At 52.4% G+C, this 16,099-nt stretch overlaps 1 protein-coding gene across 3 annotated transcripts in view; it reads right to left on the bottom strand.

Moving 5' to 3' along the window:
* Positions 1 to 16,099, bottom strand: part of PTPRN2 (protein tyrosine phosphatase receptor type N2) — a 901,057-nt gene that overhangs the window by 491,726 nt on the left and 393,232 nt on the right. For all 3 annotated transcript variants that reach the window (XM_032753238.2, XM_058428604.1, XM_032753237.2), the window contains 3 exons: positions 6,432 to 6,653; positions 4,795 to 4,835; positions 1,832 to 2,214 (listed from right to left, as the gene is read on the bottom strand). In XM_032753238.2, coding sequence (XP_032609129.1) covers positions 1,832 to 2,214; positions 4,795 to 4,835; positions 6,432 to 6,653 — 646 coding nt within the window. The remainder of the gene's footprint in view (positions 1 to 1,831; positions 2,215 to 4,794; positions 4,836 to 6,431; positions 6,654 to 16,099) is intronic.

Below are 16,099 nucleotides of genomic sequence, written 5' to 3' on the forward strand. Positions count from 1 at the left end.
GCACATATGCAGATACACACGCATCTATCCAACACACACACTCATACACACACACGTACATGCACAGATACACACATCTACCAAACACACACACTCATATACACACACACACAGATACACACAACAAAATACCCGAACAGATGCACATACCGATAACACATCTACCCGACATACACACTCATACACACACATGCAAATACGCACAAACCGATACACATCTACCTGACATACACTCATACACACACATGCACATATGCACAAACTGATACACATCTACCCGACACACATACACACATACGCATATGCACAAACATATCGACCCAACACACTCATATACACACACACGCACATGCACATACACACAGATGCGCACACGTTTACCCAACATACACTCATACACACACACGCATACACACAGATACACATCTATCCAACACACTCATATACACACACGCATATGCACAGATACGTGTCTACCCAACATACACACTCATACACAGATGCAGATACACACACATCTACCCAACATACACACTCATACTCACACACACAGATACACACAAATCTACCCAACACACATTCATATACATACGTGCAGATACACATTTACCCAACATACACTTATATACACACACACACGTACACACACATACACATCTACCCAACACACACACTCATATACACACACATCTACCCAACATACACACTGATACACACACGCACACACACAAACGTGTGGGTGTGTGTACAGCCAGGCAGACACGTCCTTCTCTTTGAAACACCACTTCCATCACTTGAAGAAAACACAAAACTTGTACAAAGCAAAGCATCAAATGTCGGATTCATTAACGGGGTGACCTGAGAACGGGCCAGCCACTTGTGCCTTGCTGGGCCCGTGATGTTTGAATTCTGAGACTCGTTAAGTTCAGATCGACATGAGGGTGAGGAAAGAGCCTCGCTGCTGTGAAGCCCCTTCTTCCCTCTGAAGGGCGCCCACACCAGGATATTTGGGCCACTTTGGTGCAAAACAGATAAAGCACGTGGAGTCCTTCCTAACAGGCAGGAGTCCGGGGTGCAGCAGTTTCCGGGGCCGCGTCCCATCCTGCATTCCTGCACGGGCCGTGCTCAGGCCTTGCTGTACACTTACCTTCCCCGAGACCCCACCCTGCCTGGCCGGCGCTGAAGGTGATTCTGACCCACAGAGAGGCGCGGCCTGCAGGTGACCAGTCAGGACCAAAAACCCAGGAAGGGATTTGGTTGGTTTGGTTTTGTTTGATGCCCTTTAGAGAACAGCTCTCAAGCTCTGGAGCCCAGCTCAGAAGCACCAGGAGGAGCCACTGGCCAGGCACCTGGCTGCCCTCCGCGCCTGAGACTCCAGGGATGCCTGCACCCCATTATTATTATTATTTTTTTTTTGAGACGGAGTCTCGCTGTCGCCCAGGCTGGAGTGCAGTGGTGTGATCTCGACTCACTGCAGGCTCCGCCCCCCGGGTTCACGCCATTCTCCTGCCTCAGCCTCCCGAGTAGCTGGGACTACAGGCGCCCGCCACCTCGCCCGGCTAATTTTTTTTTGTATTTTTAGCAGAGATGGGGTTTCACCGTGTTAGCCAGGATGGTCTCGATCTCCTGACCTTGTGATCCGCCCGCCTCGGCCTCCCAAAGTGCTGGGATTACAGGCGTGAGCCACCGCGTCCGGCACCTGCACCCCATTATTCAGTTAAAGACACTTAAAGGCGTATGCATCCGCCACAGCAAGGAGGCGCCCCACCTCCAGCCTGCTGGGACAAGCCCTCCCTCGGAGCACAGGACCTGAGCCAGGGCTGCTACTCACTCTCTGTCTGTCACGATGTAGCCCCGCGCCTCTTCCTCGGAAGGCGTGACCTCCAATTGCAGGCCGTCGCCGAGGGCCTCCTGAGCACCCGCTGGAAGGCTCTGCTCCTGCTTCGAGGGCCCAGGCATCTGGTTTTGGAGCCCCCCAAACGCAACGGCCCCGGGCTCCGAATGCGGCTGCTGCCCCAGCAGGTCTTTGGAATACGTCTGGCTCTTGACGTTCTCCACTCCAGCAGTCTCCTCTTCTGAAGACAGGGAAGCCTCAGGGTGCTCGGATTTCTTCCTGTCCATTTTGAGGGGCTTTGCAAAGGGGAGGGCTCCAGGCGAGAGTCGAGACCCGTGGTCCTGCAGGAGGCCCCCGAGTGTGGCACTCAGATGATGGACCTGGCAGAGAGGACATTCCGTGAGGGACGTCTGCGAAAGGAATGCTGACGTGACACATGCAATCAAGGGCTGCCCAGGACAGAGTCACCGTGGGGATGACATGGGCAGCCTGGAAGGAGAGTGTGGGAGGAAGGCGAAGTGTGTGCAGTCTATATTTAGAATGACGTCTAGGTGAGCCTGGGGTGTGAGGGCGCTGAGTATCCGAATCACTTACGTGCTGTTTTCTCCTCTCTCCTGCTCCCTCTCACACACATGCACACGCACACACCTCTCTGAGGAATCAGATTTTGTAGAGTTTGTGTAGGTTTTTTTCACTGATATTTTTAAAAATAAACTGTGTGATATCAAGATCCCACCCCAGCCCTCTAGAAGCAATGAACACTAAATAATAATAATAATCATAACAAATTTGCATCGACTGAGCTCTTCCAGCACACAAAGGCGCGGCACTAAATGCGTTATCTGCATGAACACACTGAGTCTTCACGTAAGCCTATGGGTGGGGAACCCTCAGTAACCCCAGTTCACAGAAGGGGAGATGGAGGCACAAAGCAATTAACCCACGAGTGGGCACATCACAGGGATGTGTAATTGATACTAACGATACCTGAGGGATCTGTGGTCCTCACACGGGCAACACTCTCCCAGCCTGATCCCCTTTTCCTGGACGAGCCATCCCTCAGAACCCCTTGGCACCTCTGCTGACTATGCATCAGGTACGGATTTGCTTTGTGTCGGTTCTCATTTAATTACTACTCCAACCCCATAAATAAAGGATGAGTTTCACCTTTAATTTGTAGACTCTGGGGTTTACAGAGGTTAAATATCAAATTATTGGTGCCAGATCACAAAGGTCGTGATTATCAGATCCAGAATTGGAACTCAGGTCTAAGGGCCATCAAAGACCTGATCTCCACCTCTGGGCCGCACTGCCCTCCCAGGCACCCTACACTGCGCTTCCTAAGAAAGACGGGGGCTGCTCCTGCCGCTGGCACATGCCAGGCAGCCCACGGACACCTTCTGGTGCATGTGATGCCAAAAGTCTTATGTCTACTTGGCAGGGTTTTTTTCAAACCATGAAATTATATCTTCAATATTATATTAGACGGAAACAGGAAAATCTGATTCACTTTACGACTCACTTTGCCAAAACACACTTTTAAGAAAATTAAGGAAGGACTATAGAGGCAATTATTCCCATTTTGGCTACAAATTACAACTTTTCCTTTCGTGTTTTTTAAAATTTAAACAAAATAGTAGTATGATAAAAACACTGCTCAAATTTGGATCCTCATTGCCAATAGGATGTAGCCGTTGACGTTACTAAATAGAGCTAGGAAAAGGCATAATATTGTCACTTAAATTGTGTTTCACGTGAGAAGAAAAAGAAAGATGTTTTTAAATAAATAAGAAGTCGGAAAATACAACATTCACATACCCTTTTTGAGAAACAGAATTGCTTGAAAATACACCCCAAACAACAGAGAACTAAGTCAAAATTCCACGCATGGAGGATGAAAAGGCTGTGGTCCAAAAGTCAGGGAGTCTTCGGCTAACGGCAGCCCCCCAGAGTGCTCCCTGCCCCTCAGGTGGGAGGGCTGGGTCTCCCCGACTCCCTAAATTAGGAAATGTGTTTCTCAGCCCCACTTCTCCCTCCACAGCTCAGACAGCAGGTCCCATCATTTCTGATGAATATTCAAAAGAAGAACTGCTGATGTTTTGTTCCTGCACTTGCCAACAGGCACGGAACCACAAACCACTAAGAGAATCTGAGGAGAGAATGACTAACCAAAGATGCTTCTTTCTCCACCCCTAAAACTGGGTTTCCCAGAACCATGCAATGTCACTGCTGTTGCTTAGAATGGTTCTTCATCCTTCAGCCTTGTATCCATGACCAAAGGTTCTTAAAGGGAGAGAAACTAAGAGGCTAAAAGACTTAACAGGGAAGGCCAGCGTCTAGTGCGTGGGCCCTTCTTCCGACCGCCTCCAGAGAAGCAGTGCCCACGGGGGCTCTGGGATGGCGGACCGTCCTCTTCCTGTGGCATCCAGCGCCTTGGCTGTGAGCCACATGCAACTAACGGGCCGCTGACCTGAACCCAGTGCAGCCAAGGCACTGCATCTTTCATTTATTTAATTTTATTCAATTTAAATGTAGGTTTAGAGGGCCACATGTGGCCAGAGGTGCCGCACGGGACAGCCAGGTGTGAGTGAGCTGAACCCTTCAGGAATCCACACGTGCAGGAGGCATCAAAAGTGCAAAGTGGGCACAGGCTGCCATGTGATAACCCTGGCTGGGAAATTCCAGGAAATATTAATTTTCTTCTTTGTATTTACCATGACTTTCATATTTCTACTATGGATAAATGAGGTTATAATTTGAAAAGAGATATTTTGTATCCAAATATACACACTTTTGTATGTTCTCTTTATACTGTTTTTCAATTTGGAGATTATGAGGGGTTTCTCCATAATTTTCTGGGAAAAAAACTTTCGTATTTCATAAATGTTCCTGCACCGTGAACAAAAAGATGACCAACTTCCACATTTAACATGAAACAAACACCAGAGACGTCATCTTACCTCTTGGTAAAGTCTATCATCATCATCCTGCACTCCGTCATCTGTAAAAGACACCAGTGTTACCAAGACCCTCATCAAGAATGTCATCACAGGGCGCCACAGACATAAAAAGGGTGACCCTGCAGATCCCTCCATATGAAAGGTGAGGTGTGATGACGCTGGCCTAAGTCCTGCCATAGAGTAAACCTTTTCTGTTTATAGCACAAAATGGCATTCCATAAACTTCGCACGAGAGGAGGGGACTGAGGAGCTAAATGGTAGACGTGAAGGCAGCCACGATGACCTCACCTGGCTCTGTGGGTCTCACATGATCGTCAATGTTAACTCACGGCAAGAAAACCCATTGTACCCAACAGTTCACGTCATGAAACAGCAAAGTGAAGCCTTCGCCGAAACCACCTCACAATTAAGATGGCTTCAGAATCCACTGACTTAGGTTATTTCACTGTGGTCAACGTTTCTCTCTAAATAGGTATCCCGGCTGGGCACAGTGGCTCACAGCTGTAATCCCAGCACTTTGGGAGGCCGAGGTGGGCGGATCACTTGAGGTCAGGAGTTGGATATCAGCCTGGCCAACGTGGTGAAACCCCGTCTCCACTAAAAATACAAAAAATTAGCCGGGCGTGGTAGCACACACCTGTAATCCCAGCTACTTGGGAGGCTGAGGCAGGAGAATCACTTGAACCCAGGAGGCAGAGGTTGCAGTGAGCCAAGATTGTGTCACCACACTCCAGCCTGGGTGACAGAGAGAGACTCCATCTCAAAAAAATAAAATAAAATAATAAATAAGTAAATAAATATCCTACTTTCAGTGCCCAAAGGTGCATGACTCATGGCACCCGAACAGTCACCCCTGGAGATAGCACGCACACCAGGGCCTCCTGCATCCCTCCTAGCCCTGGTTCGGGTCCCGATTCCTTCAACCACTGGGCGACCACGTAACACAGGCCCTCCCGGGGTGCAGTTCCACCCCTCCCCTGCACCCTGCCCATCAGCCAAGTCAGGCTTCCAGCTTCCAGGAAGGCCCCCTCTGCACCCGTGCAGAGAGAGGGGCGCGTCTGTCATTTGGTTTCGGCACGTACTTGTGGGCCTGCCATGTGTGGGGAGCTGAGCTAGATGCTTTCTTGCAGCTCCATGCTGTGAGAAGCCACCAGGCTGCAGAAGTCCTGGCTGACCCACGGGGCCTCCAGGGGGCTCCGGATGCCTGCCGCGGTGGAGGTGCCGAGGGGCTGCCTTCTGCTTCCCCAGTAGCCTCAGAGGACCAATGCACGCCCCAAGCAGACATTTGAATGATCCCCTCTCACTCTGCTATTCAAATATTTGACAATGTTCACCGGTACACAGTCCAAACACAACACTTCCCATCACGCCTGTTTTCCTGACTCAGCCTCAGCACGGAGGAGTGAAACCTTGCAGAGAGCAATTTGCCATTCAACATAATTGCTCGGGTAGGCTTAGTCTGTTAAGAAAGCTTTTAGAGGCAAAAGTTCAAACAGATAAAAATCATTAATACAGATCCCCATCTCCCCAGCAGAAAGCCTACATTGCACTTGGTGAGCCAGCAGTCTCTGCACAGCCCTGAGGCCTCCCCTCCCTGCAGCACCCCTGGGCATGGGCACCCAGGGCGCTGGAGTCACCTGGAAAGCTGTCTCCATGGAGGGCGGCCTTGGGGCCATCCGCCTGTTCTCTGGACTCTCCCAGGGCCGCTCTCCCAGGGCCGCCTCGAGCTACTCCATGGTTCACGCCTTGCATCAGGCCAGCCATCAGCTCGGCCATGCCGTCCAGCTCCAGCCCACTCAGGCCCCTCGCCTCAGCCGGCTGCCTCTGCAGGTCCTTCAGGAGGGTGTGAATCCGTGCTCCTAGGGGCACACACACAAACATGAGGACATTGTGGGTGGACGAATGCAAAGGTGAGGGCCCTAGACCGCAGGGGTGTGGCGGGCATTCGCAGCGTCCCAAGGCAGTGGCCACCTAGGGCCAGGCGCAGGCCGGCACTCAGAGAAGATTGGGACATTGGACTTGAATCTCAAATCCACCTGACCCTGCGGCCGTCACTAGTTCAGTTCCCTGGAGGTGGAAAACCCATAGAACAGAAGAACAGACTCATCCACCCGCTCAGGAGGATGGAAAGCACGGCTTCCAGAAAACACTGGAATGACCAAGCCAGAAAGAGAGACGGGCTGGGCAACTTCACCACATCCTCCAGATGATAAAAGAACAGGATGAGCTGTGTCCTGCTCACTTGGCAGAAGGAGAAACAATGCCTGGCAAGGACAGCACCCTGCCCAGGACACCCTGCCCCACACACACTGCCCAGCACACCCTGCCCCACACACCCTGCCCCACACATCCTGCCCGGCACACCCTGCCCTGCTTGGCACACCCTGCCCCGCACACCCTGCCCAGGAAACCCTGCCTGGCACATCCTGTCCCACACACAGTCCTGCACACCCTGCCCAGGACACCCTGCCCCGCACACCCTGCCCAGGACACCCTGCCCGGCACACCCTGCCCTGCTTGGCACACCCTTCCTGGCACACCCTGCCTGGCACACCCTTCCTAGCATGCCCTGCCTGGTACAGAAGAGTGCCACAGAAGCAGGCAGCTATCATTATTCCCACACTTTCTCCTGCTACAACGAGTAGAGAAAAGCCTCCATAGACTTTGGCCACCAGCGTATCCTCAATACGACACGGTGGCCCCAGCTGCCCGTGTGCTGTATCTGAAGATGCATTTGTAAGTGAACGGGTAACTCAGGAGGCCAGATGCCGCTCTTCTTCCAAAGCCAGCCCCTCAAGCCTCTGCTGGAAGTCTAGCTAACAAGATTATAGAGATGACAGTGGCTTTGGGGCCGGGGGACCCTCTGCTCTGTGGGGGCTCAGGAACGCCTGAGTGGGAGAAGCTCGGGGCTCACAGCGGATGGCCCAACCTGAGCCCCTGGAGCGAGCCTCTGCCTCTAGCTATGGCAAGGACGTCCCCGGCTGTCACCAGGGCAGAGACAGGAGATGAGGATGTCAGACAAACCCTCCTGTGATGGTGAAGGTGGCACCTATTGATTAAACATAGTGGAAATATGCTACATCTGAAGACACCATTTTCCAAAAAGACCCTTAAAATCTAGGCTGAGTGTGACACAGGTGGGAAGCCCCTCACCCTCCATCCTTGTTTCTGACAGCCCCACACACACCCTTACACTCCACATATCCCCACCCCTCCCAACAGTGCAGGTGAAGACCAAGCCCCTCGCTGTGATGAAGGTGGGTGGGGGGCCTCCGGTTACATCCCACATAAACCAGGCTCAGCTGCAGGCCTTCTCTGTACAGTTCGTCTGTGTTTTGCTTGTTTGTTCACTTGATAATGATGACATAAAATAAAAGTAATCTGATTACTTTTATAATCAGAGAAGCAACAGAAATTCTCTCCTGGGGGTGCCTGCCCCCAGTGCCTGACCTGGGCGCTCCTCCCCAGTGCTGGGTCTCTGTGAGTGCCCAGGAAGATGGGGTGGAGGGTGGGGGCCTGCCACAGGGCTGGCATCCCCAGGGATCCTGGACAGAGGCTGGGGAAGCAGGGATGCTGGGGGATAGGGAACCCAGGCCCCTGGCTCCCACACGGCTAAGCCATCTCACACAGAGCAGCGGAGATCACCAAGTGAAGACAGTGTAGGGGCCCTGCGCTTATCCACATCACGACTCACAGTTTCTGGACAGGTGTAAGGGCAGGTGCAAGACAGTTCCCCAGACTGAGGCTGGGGTCAAAGGTGGGGCTGGTGAGGCAACTGGAATGGAGGGACAGAGCACTTGGTCGAGGGTCTTTGCAGAGGGTGTCCTGCACACAGGGCCACAGTGGCACCCCAGGCTGAGCGCTGGGCAGCGGCAGAGGGCACGGTGCGGAGAACAGGAATCCTGCATGCCATGTGGAGAAAACACAGAAAAACAGAACCCAAAATTGAGAATAGGGCAGTCGATGATTAGAGCGAGGAGATAAGGCCATTTGTGGAGCTGCCGTAACCATGGCAAGATGAGTCCACCTGCTGACTCGGCAGAGTGGGGAAATTAAAACAGAATCCAACACACATTCTGCAAGTGAAGAGCAGTATCTGAAATTTAAAATCTTATGGATGGACCTAACGGAAGAAATCGTTTGTGAATCTGAAGACAGATCATAGAAGTGATCATCTTTGGAAGAACAGAATGAGAGATGTTCCACAGAACCTCAGTAACCCCTGGGGCATCCAAACCGCTGCACTACTGCTGGAGTCAGGAGGGAACGTGGGGCGGGAACAGGACCAGAAACACCTGAAAGAAAGCCCATGAGTCTCTCAAATCTGGGGAAGAATATTCACTCAGGAACTCAAGACAGTCACTAAGTTCCATGACAATAAAATGCAAGGAGAACCATGCCGTGACTTCAGCCGAGCTGCTGCCAGTCAGAGGTGAAGAAGATCCCTGGAAAGCAGCGGGGGCGGGGCGGGGGGGAGACACGCTCCACACACGAGAATGGAAAGGGTCCCAGGAGCGCAGGGGCCGCCAGACACGCTGCAGGTCCTGTAAGAACAACGTGTTTCATACAATGTGCATAGTCAGGCATCTGACGTTACAGATAATGAATGCCACACTTGAAGGGTTGAAAGAAAAATCATTGAATCCGGGAGTCTATGTCCAATGACAATACCCTTCAAACGAGAGGGTGAAGGAGAGATATTTTCATATCACACATGTGAACAGAGCTGAGCCAGTGGGTCCCAGTGGGCCTGCACCACAGGAAGTGCTGGGAGGAAGCAAGGCTGAAGAGAAACACCACCAGACAGCAGCCCACAGCTACGGGGGGAGCCAGAAAGCTCCTGAAAGGGTAAATGTGTGGTTACGTAAACAAGAAAGACCGTCTTCTTTTCTCCTCTTACTTTATCTAAAAAACAACTAACTGTTAGCAAGGAAAAATTATTATCACTTTAAGGCAGGGTTCATAAAACAGCTGCAGTGTGATCCAGATTGCGCAAGAGGCTAGAGGGACCCGGAGCCTCCTCACCGCGTCCAGGAAGTGGCACGATGACAAGTCCAAGGAGACTGTTTCCAACAAAGGCGCCAGGGCGTTCCAACAGAGAAAGGAACGTCTTTCCCAGAAGGACATCTTCCGTGTTACCCAGAAATTGGACTTGTAAGTATTTTCCCGAGAGAAGTGAAACCCATGACCACAAGAGTCAAACGAGACTATGGGTAGCAGCCTGACTCCTAATAGTTCCACAGACAGAGTCTAACGTCCATGTGCCCAGCAACAGGAGAGCTGATGAGGAGGCCACATCCACACCAGCACTGAGCCGGAAGGAACCACAGAGATGAGAAGAAGGGGGACAGATCTAGAACCGGTCAGGCTGAGTGAGAGAAGCCGGTCACCAGAGAATCCACAGAATCCTGTTAACAGAAGCTGAAGTTCAAAGATGGGCGAGGTCTGCCCAGGGCAACCAGAGCCACGTCACCTGCAGGTGGGGCTGGGGCAGGAGGAAGCATCGGGTGTGAGGGTGTGCCGTGCAGCGTGGCCACTGGTTCCATGCCCACACGTGTCCAACGCATCGTCGTGTCCACCTGTGATCTGCGCATCTCGCCGTGTGTACATTCCATCTCGATGGCCGCAATAAAGACTCTGCCCTAAAGAAGGTCGATGGGTCCATTTCCGAGCTTTGAAGGAAAACCTGACTTTCTCTTGTATTCAGTGTTGAAATCTCTGTCCTCATAAAGGTTTATGTAAAATAGCTCATGGCCCCGTCTCTACCTTCCCGAACAACACGGGCAGAGTAATGCAGAGGGGACACAGAATGTCCTGACCTCGGTGGGGTCTCACTGCGACCCTCCACCGTAGGGAGGTCCAGCTGCCACCCTCCACACTAGAGGAATCTCGGCGCGGCCCTTCACCCTAGAGAGGTCCCACCGCCACCCTCCATGCTAGAGGGGTCTCACCGTGACCCTCCACCCTAGGGAGGTCCTGCCACAACCTTCTGCACTAGAGGGATCCCACTGCGACCCTCTGCCCTAGAGGGATCTCGGCACAACCCTCTACACTACAGGCGGAGGAATTATTTCTGCTTTTTACAAATTAAGAAATTTAGGCATTTTAGGTTTTTTTGTCTGCGCCAAATGCATCACCAGGCCTGGGCTGCAGCCTGCAGTGTCTGTACAGAGCTCGACAGTGGCACTACCCGTGGCATCCCCGTTCACTCAGCCGCACGTCCCGTCCTCTCTCCACAGTGCAGGCTGTGTCTAGTCCATGCCGAGGCAGCGGGGCCGGCACCCGGTCCCCACGTGCCCCGTTCACTACATATGCAGGACAGGAGTCAGTGTCTGGGGCCATCTAGACTCTCATGACTTTCCAAACACAAGCGCTGACGGCCTGTGGTGGGTTCTTTGAGTGAAAATTTTTTAAGTGCAGTCTCTCTTGCCCATTAATTGAAGCTCGTTCTTCAGGGGGCATCTTGCTACACGGCTGTAAGGACACATCTTTTTGAAGTGTTTTGCTTCATTTCTGAACACTCTGCACTGCGCCCCACCCCCCACCAGGGTCTCACATGGAAAGGGTCACAGCCACAACCCTCTGATTTTCCCCTTTGAAAACCTGAGTTCCGTCAGCGCCACTCCAGACTTCCTGTTGATGACTAAGACCCTCTCATTTAAAGGCCTGAGCGTCCACAACAGGTGTTTCTGAGACAGCATTACGTGTCCTTTAGCATGGGATGAAGCAGACAGAGTCCTTTAAAGTCAGTCTGTACATGAAACATGTGACGGACACGGGCGTTCTGATGGGAGAGTGCTGGGCATTCACTGCCACCGATGTCCCCTGCTGGGGTGGCCGAGTCCCCTGCTCTGGCCGACACTGAAGCCTCCGAATTGTTCAGCACACAGTGGCGGCTTCTTACCTTCGGGTTGAAGTGTCTGTATTAACCCCACATTTCCGATGCTCTGACACCTGGGGCCCTGCTGACCCTGGGGGGCTGCCCCTCCCACAAACAGCCAATTCCCAGATAGTGATCAGTCACCCACTCCACGCAGGCTTTCCACACGCAAATCCTGCAATCCAGAGCCCACGCTCGCCTCCGCCTCTGTGGGATCAGACTCCAGGCCACTGCCCTAGTCACCCTGGGGCAGGGACCAGACACGGGCAGCCGCCGGCCCCGGAGCGGCTGGAACTATTCAAACTGGGCAGTCCTGTCCCTGACAACCCCGCCTTGCCCTCGCCCAGCCTCCGGACTGACCCTGGTGAATCCCTGTATCGACACGTGGCGTGGCCTGCCCCCTCCTCTCGAAATCTGTAGGTAACAAACTGTTGTTTCAACAGCAGCCGTACCCAGATCTCTTGGGCTTGCCGTCCTAAATCATAAAAAAACCTGCCGTTTAAAACAGAAGAAGGGAAACGCAGGGAGCGGCATGGAGGCCACTTACTCTTCTGTGTTTTCATTAGCCTTGAGCCTTGGAGGGGAGGGCCAGCCTCCCTTCGCCGCACCCCCAGGGCCCACCAGCCCCCACACATCAGCCCTCACCACGCGTTCACTGACGGAACGCTGCCTTCAAAGAAAACTTCCAGCAACAAACTCAGGAAAATACGTCTCGCTTTCTCACAAACAAAAACATGCCTAAAACCGCAGCAAAGCCTGCCTTCACCGCCACTCCTGTCTGCAGGTGACAAAGGGCTGAAGGGCTGGATGGTCCCAGGTCAACGGCACTCATGCCCCGGCTCCTTCCACACTGATGGACTCACGTTGTTTCACAGAGAAGATAACAGATGTGCTCCGGAATTAAAGGTGCGTGCGTATCACAGCCCTCGTGGCTATTTTGAAAATGTGCTGTTCGTTGTAGCTTTCAGAATCAGAAGAGCCATCTCAGCCTCGCAACTGAGCCGCCGAGCCACGAGCCCACAGCAACCTTTTCATTCTCATTCACTGCAGTCTCCTCCCATCCCAGATCCTTTTCTTTCCCAGCGATTATCATCGCGACAGTCTTATCTCGCTCGTCCACGTCCACAGGTCCAATGCTGGCAACAAAGGGCTCACGTATCCCAAAGAAAATGGAAATAAGGAAGTGCGGGGATAAGAGCTGTGTCTGGAAAAGTAGGCTGACACAGGCAAGAGCCTGAGTTCTGAAGGGTCCCGGGCTCCACCAGGTGGAGCCCAGAAAACCCAGTGTCTGCCCCATGAGTTCCTAACAGCCCCAGAGAACTGGCAGGAGGCACCGGAGCCCACAGCAGGAGCCAGCACAGCTGCCGGGAGACCTGAAGGGCCCTCGGCATTGGGCATGGCCGTCCCCAGCAGTCGGCGTCCTCCATGCTTAGGAGGCGAGGGATGTCTCTGCACATGCCTGCACTGGCCGAGATGTGTGTCAGAGTCGGCCCGGCCACAGCTCACGGTGGGTGCCAGTCCCCGCGTCAGAGGGAAGGAAACAGGGAGGTGAGCAATGCGTGGTGGTTGCTAAGGAAAGGTCCTTCCTGTGGACACGAACCAACGAACACAGGCTCGGCTGTCCAGTGGCCTCCTCCTCAGGTGAGCGGGGCAGGAGGCCCCCAGAGTAACGACCCGACCAGAGGCCTCGTCTGGGGCAAAGTCCATTATTTCCGACGTCATGATTCGCAGGAAGTGGCAGGGCCTCCAAGTGTGGCAGAACAATTCACTTCCAAGTCCAAAGATCCCTTCTGCCCTCTCAAAAAGGACAAAAGGACTCTCCACACACTAGCTTGGCACAGCAGGCGCCACAAGGCCTGGGAGCCTCCACCTGCATCCTGAGCTCCCAGGCAGCAGAGTGGCCACCGTCCCCCACGCAGACAGAGCTCCCCAGGGCTGCAGCCCCGGGCCACCGCCTGCCCGGACGACCCCACGGCAGCTCCAGAGAAGGTGATGTGGTCCGTGCGGGGACAAGTTTGGAATAGAGTTCCATTAACCATTCTTCTGCGAGGCCCTGTGTTTCCTAAGGGGGCTGAAAAGCTGGTTGTCATATTTTGACAAACGGTGAAAGAATAAAAATTATGTGACTTCTCAACAAAGAAGGTTAAATGTTCTCAAATTTGGGATTTCCAGTGAAAATGAATCATGTTTTGCCAAACTGATCCACAAATAAACTTTTCTGAGCCGCCCAAGGTTTATAAAAATGATGTGCACAGGCTGGGGTATTCAATTCAGAGTGGCTACAGTGTTGCTAGCAGGAAATTGCCGAAAAAAAGAGAAAGCAGACATCAGCCGGACACGGTGGCTTACACCCGTAATCCCAGCACTTTGGGAGGCCGAGGTGGGCGGATTGCTTGAGCCCAGGAGTTGGAGACCAGCCTGAGCAATATAGTGAAACCCCATCTCTACTAAAAATACCAAAAATTAGCTGGGCATGGTGTCAGGCGCCTGTAATCCCAGCTACGCAGGAGACTAAGCCAGGAGAATTGCCCCTCTCCTTCCGGGGCAGGCTGGCACTTCTCCCACCACCCCGAGGAAAGAGGCTGCAGTCTGTGTTTCTAACAGCAAACACTGTCACTGTCAACACTGATGAGTCCTGCTTAACACAAAGACAGGAGTGTCGATGTACCCTGAACTTTGCAAAATGATGCTTATTCCCCTCTCAAACCCACACAGAGGCCAAGTGCCTGCTCTGAAGGTGAAATTCCACAGCAAGCTACGTTTCCAGAATACCACAGCTCAGCAAGGCTTCCCTCACGTCATGGTGAGAAGGTTCCAGAATACCATGGCTCAGCTAGACTTCCCTCACATCACAGTGAGAAGGGGCGGCAGTGCCCGGTACAGCATGGTGCAGTGAGTGCCACACTCAACCATATGAACAGCCTACTTGTATCGACAGAGAGCAGCTGGGAATGTAGAGTTTGGGGAACTGGCGGGTGTCCACCCTTGAGAAACTGAGGCTCCGTGGTGGACCAGGAAGGGAGGAAGAAACAGCAACGTGAGCAGAAAGGCCATCGCGCGTGGCGGGAAAGCCAGAGCACCCTGGCCAGACGCGGCCAGGCTTGGCGTGGAGCCGTCAGCACTGAGCCACCAGGGGCTCCTCTGCTGTGGCTGCAGCTGCCTGCACGCTTTCTCAGGCCTGATTATTCTAGAATCTGTAGGGTGTTAGCTCACATTTCTTTTTCCATCATTGCAGCTAGGACCTTGGTTTCCACGGACATGTTTAAAGATCCCATCAATCCAATCATCCATCCTTGTGCTGCCCTGCCCTGGGGGATGCTAGGCTGGACTCCCGTGAAGAAAGGCTGACCATGCTCCCTGAGTCTTGGCCCCAGCACTCATGGTCTGTGGTTTGGGGCAAGCTCGCTCATTTCTTCATGCCTCAGTTTCCATATCTGTAAAATGGTGACAAGTGAGGCATGGGCCTAGCATACAGTAAGTGCTTAACAAATTATAACTATTATCATGAAACAAGGCGAGGATGAGAAATCATTTTAGTTTTCCACTCTTTTCCCCCTTTCCCATCCACTCTGAAAACTTAATACTTGGTTCTCCACGAGAAGCTCTCACCACAACTCATCGTGATTCTCAGGTGAGAAGCAAGGAACACAGTCAGAGAGCCCCTTAGATCTCAGTCACACAAGCTGACAGGTACCTTCCAACTTGCTCAAGGTCTAATTCAAGATTACGCATTTTGAAACTATTTTCTGCCAAAGTATTAACCAAAATGTTAGCCTTCACTTAAAAAAATATGAACCTCTCATTAAAGTCAAAGCCCAGTCTCTGTCCGTCCCTCCACCCACTAACCTGCCCATTGATTGCACCAACCTGTATTGGGCATCTATTGTGATCAAAGCCTGGGAACAAACATTATTCTAAGAAACAATAGGCCGGGCACAGTGGCTCACACCTGTAATCCCAGCACTTTGGGAGGCTGAGGCAGGCGGATCACAAGGTCAGGAGATCGAGAACATTCTGGCTAACATGGTGAAACCCCATCTCTGCCACCAATACAAAAAAATTAGCCAGGTGTGGTGGCAGGCGCCTGTAGTCCCAGCTACTCAGGAGGCTGAGGCAGGAGAATGGCGTGAACCGGGGAGGAGGCGGAGCTTGCAGTGAGCCAAGATCACACCACTGCACTCCAGCCTGGGCGTCAGAGCAAGACTCTGTCTCAAAAAAAAAAAAAAAGGAAAAGAAAAAAAAAACAATAGAAAATTAAAAGCTTTGTTTTCTTGAGGGCTACAACATTGTTCTCACACCAACACAGACACACTAAAATGTTTTGGAGGCCAGAGAGACTTGACCAATGGATAGAACAAGCAAACAATTTACAGGGAAAATGCACCATTAAGACCCTGTGAAAAGACTAAATGACACCCCATCTCA

The sequence above is a fragment of the Hylobates moloch genome, unplaced genomic scaffold (assembly GCF_009828535.3).
Source record: "Hylobates moloch isolate HMO894 unplaced genomic scaffold, HMol_V3 SCAFFOLD_1, whole genome shotgun sequence".
Taxonomy (NCBI): Eukaryota; Metazoa; Chordata; class Mammalia; order Primates; family Hylobatidae; genus Hylobates; species Hylobates moloch.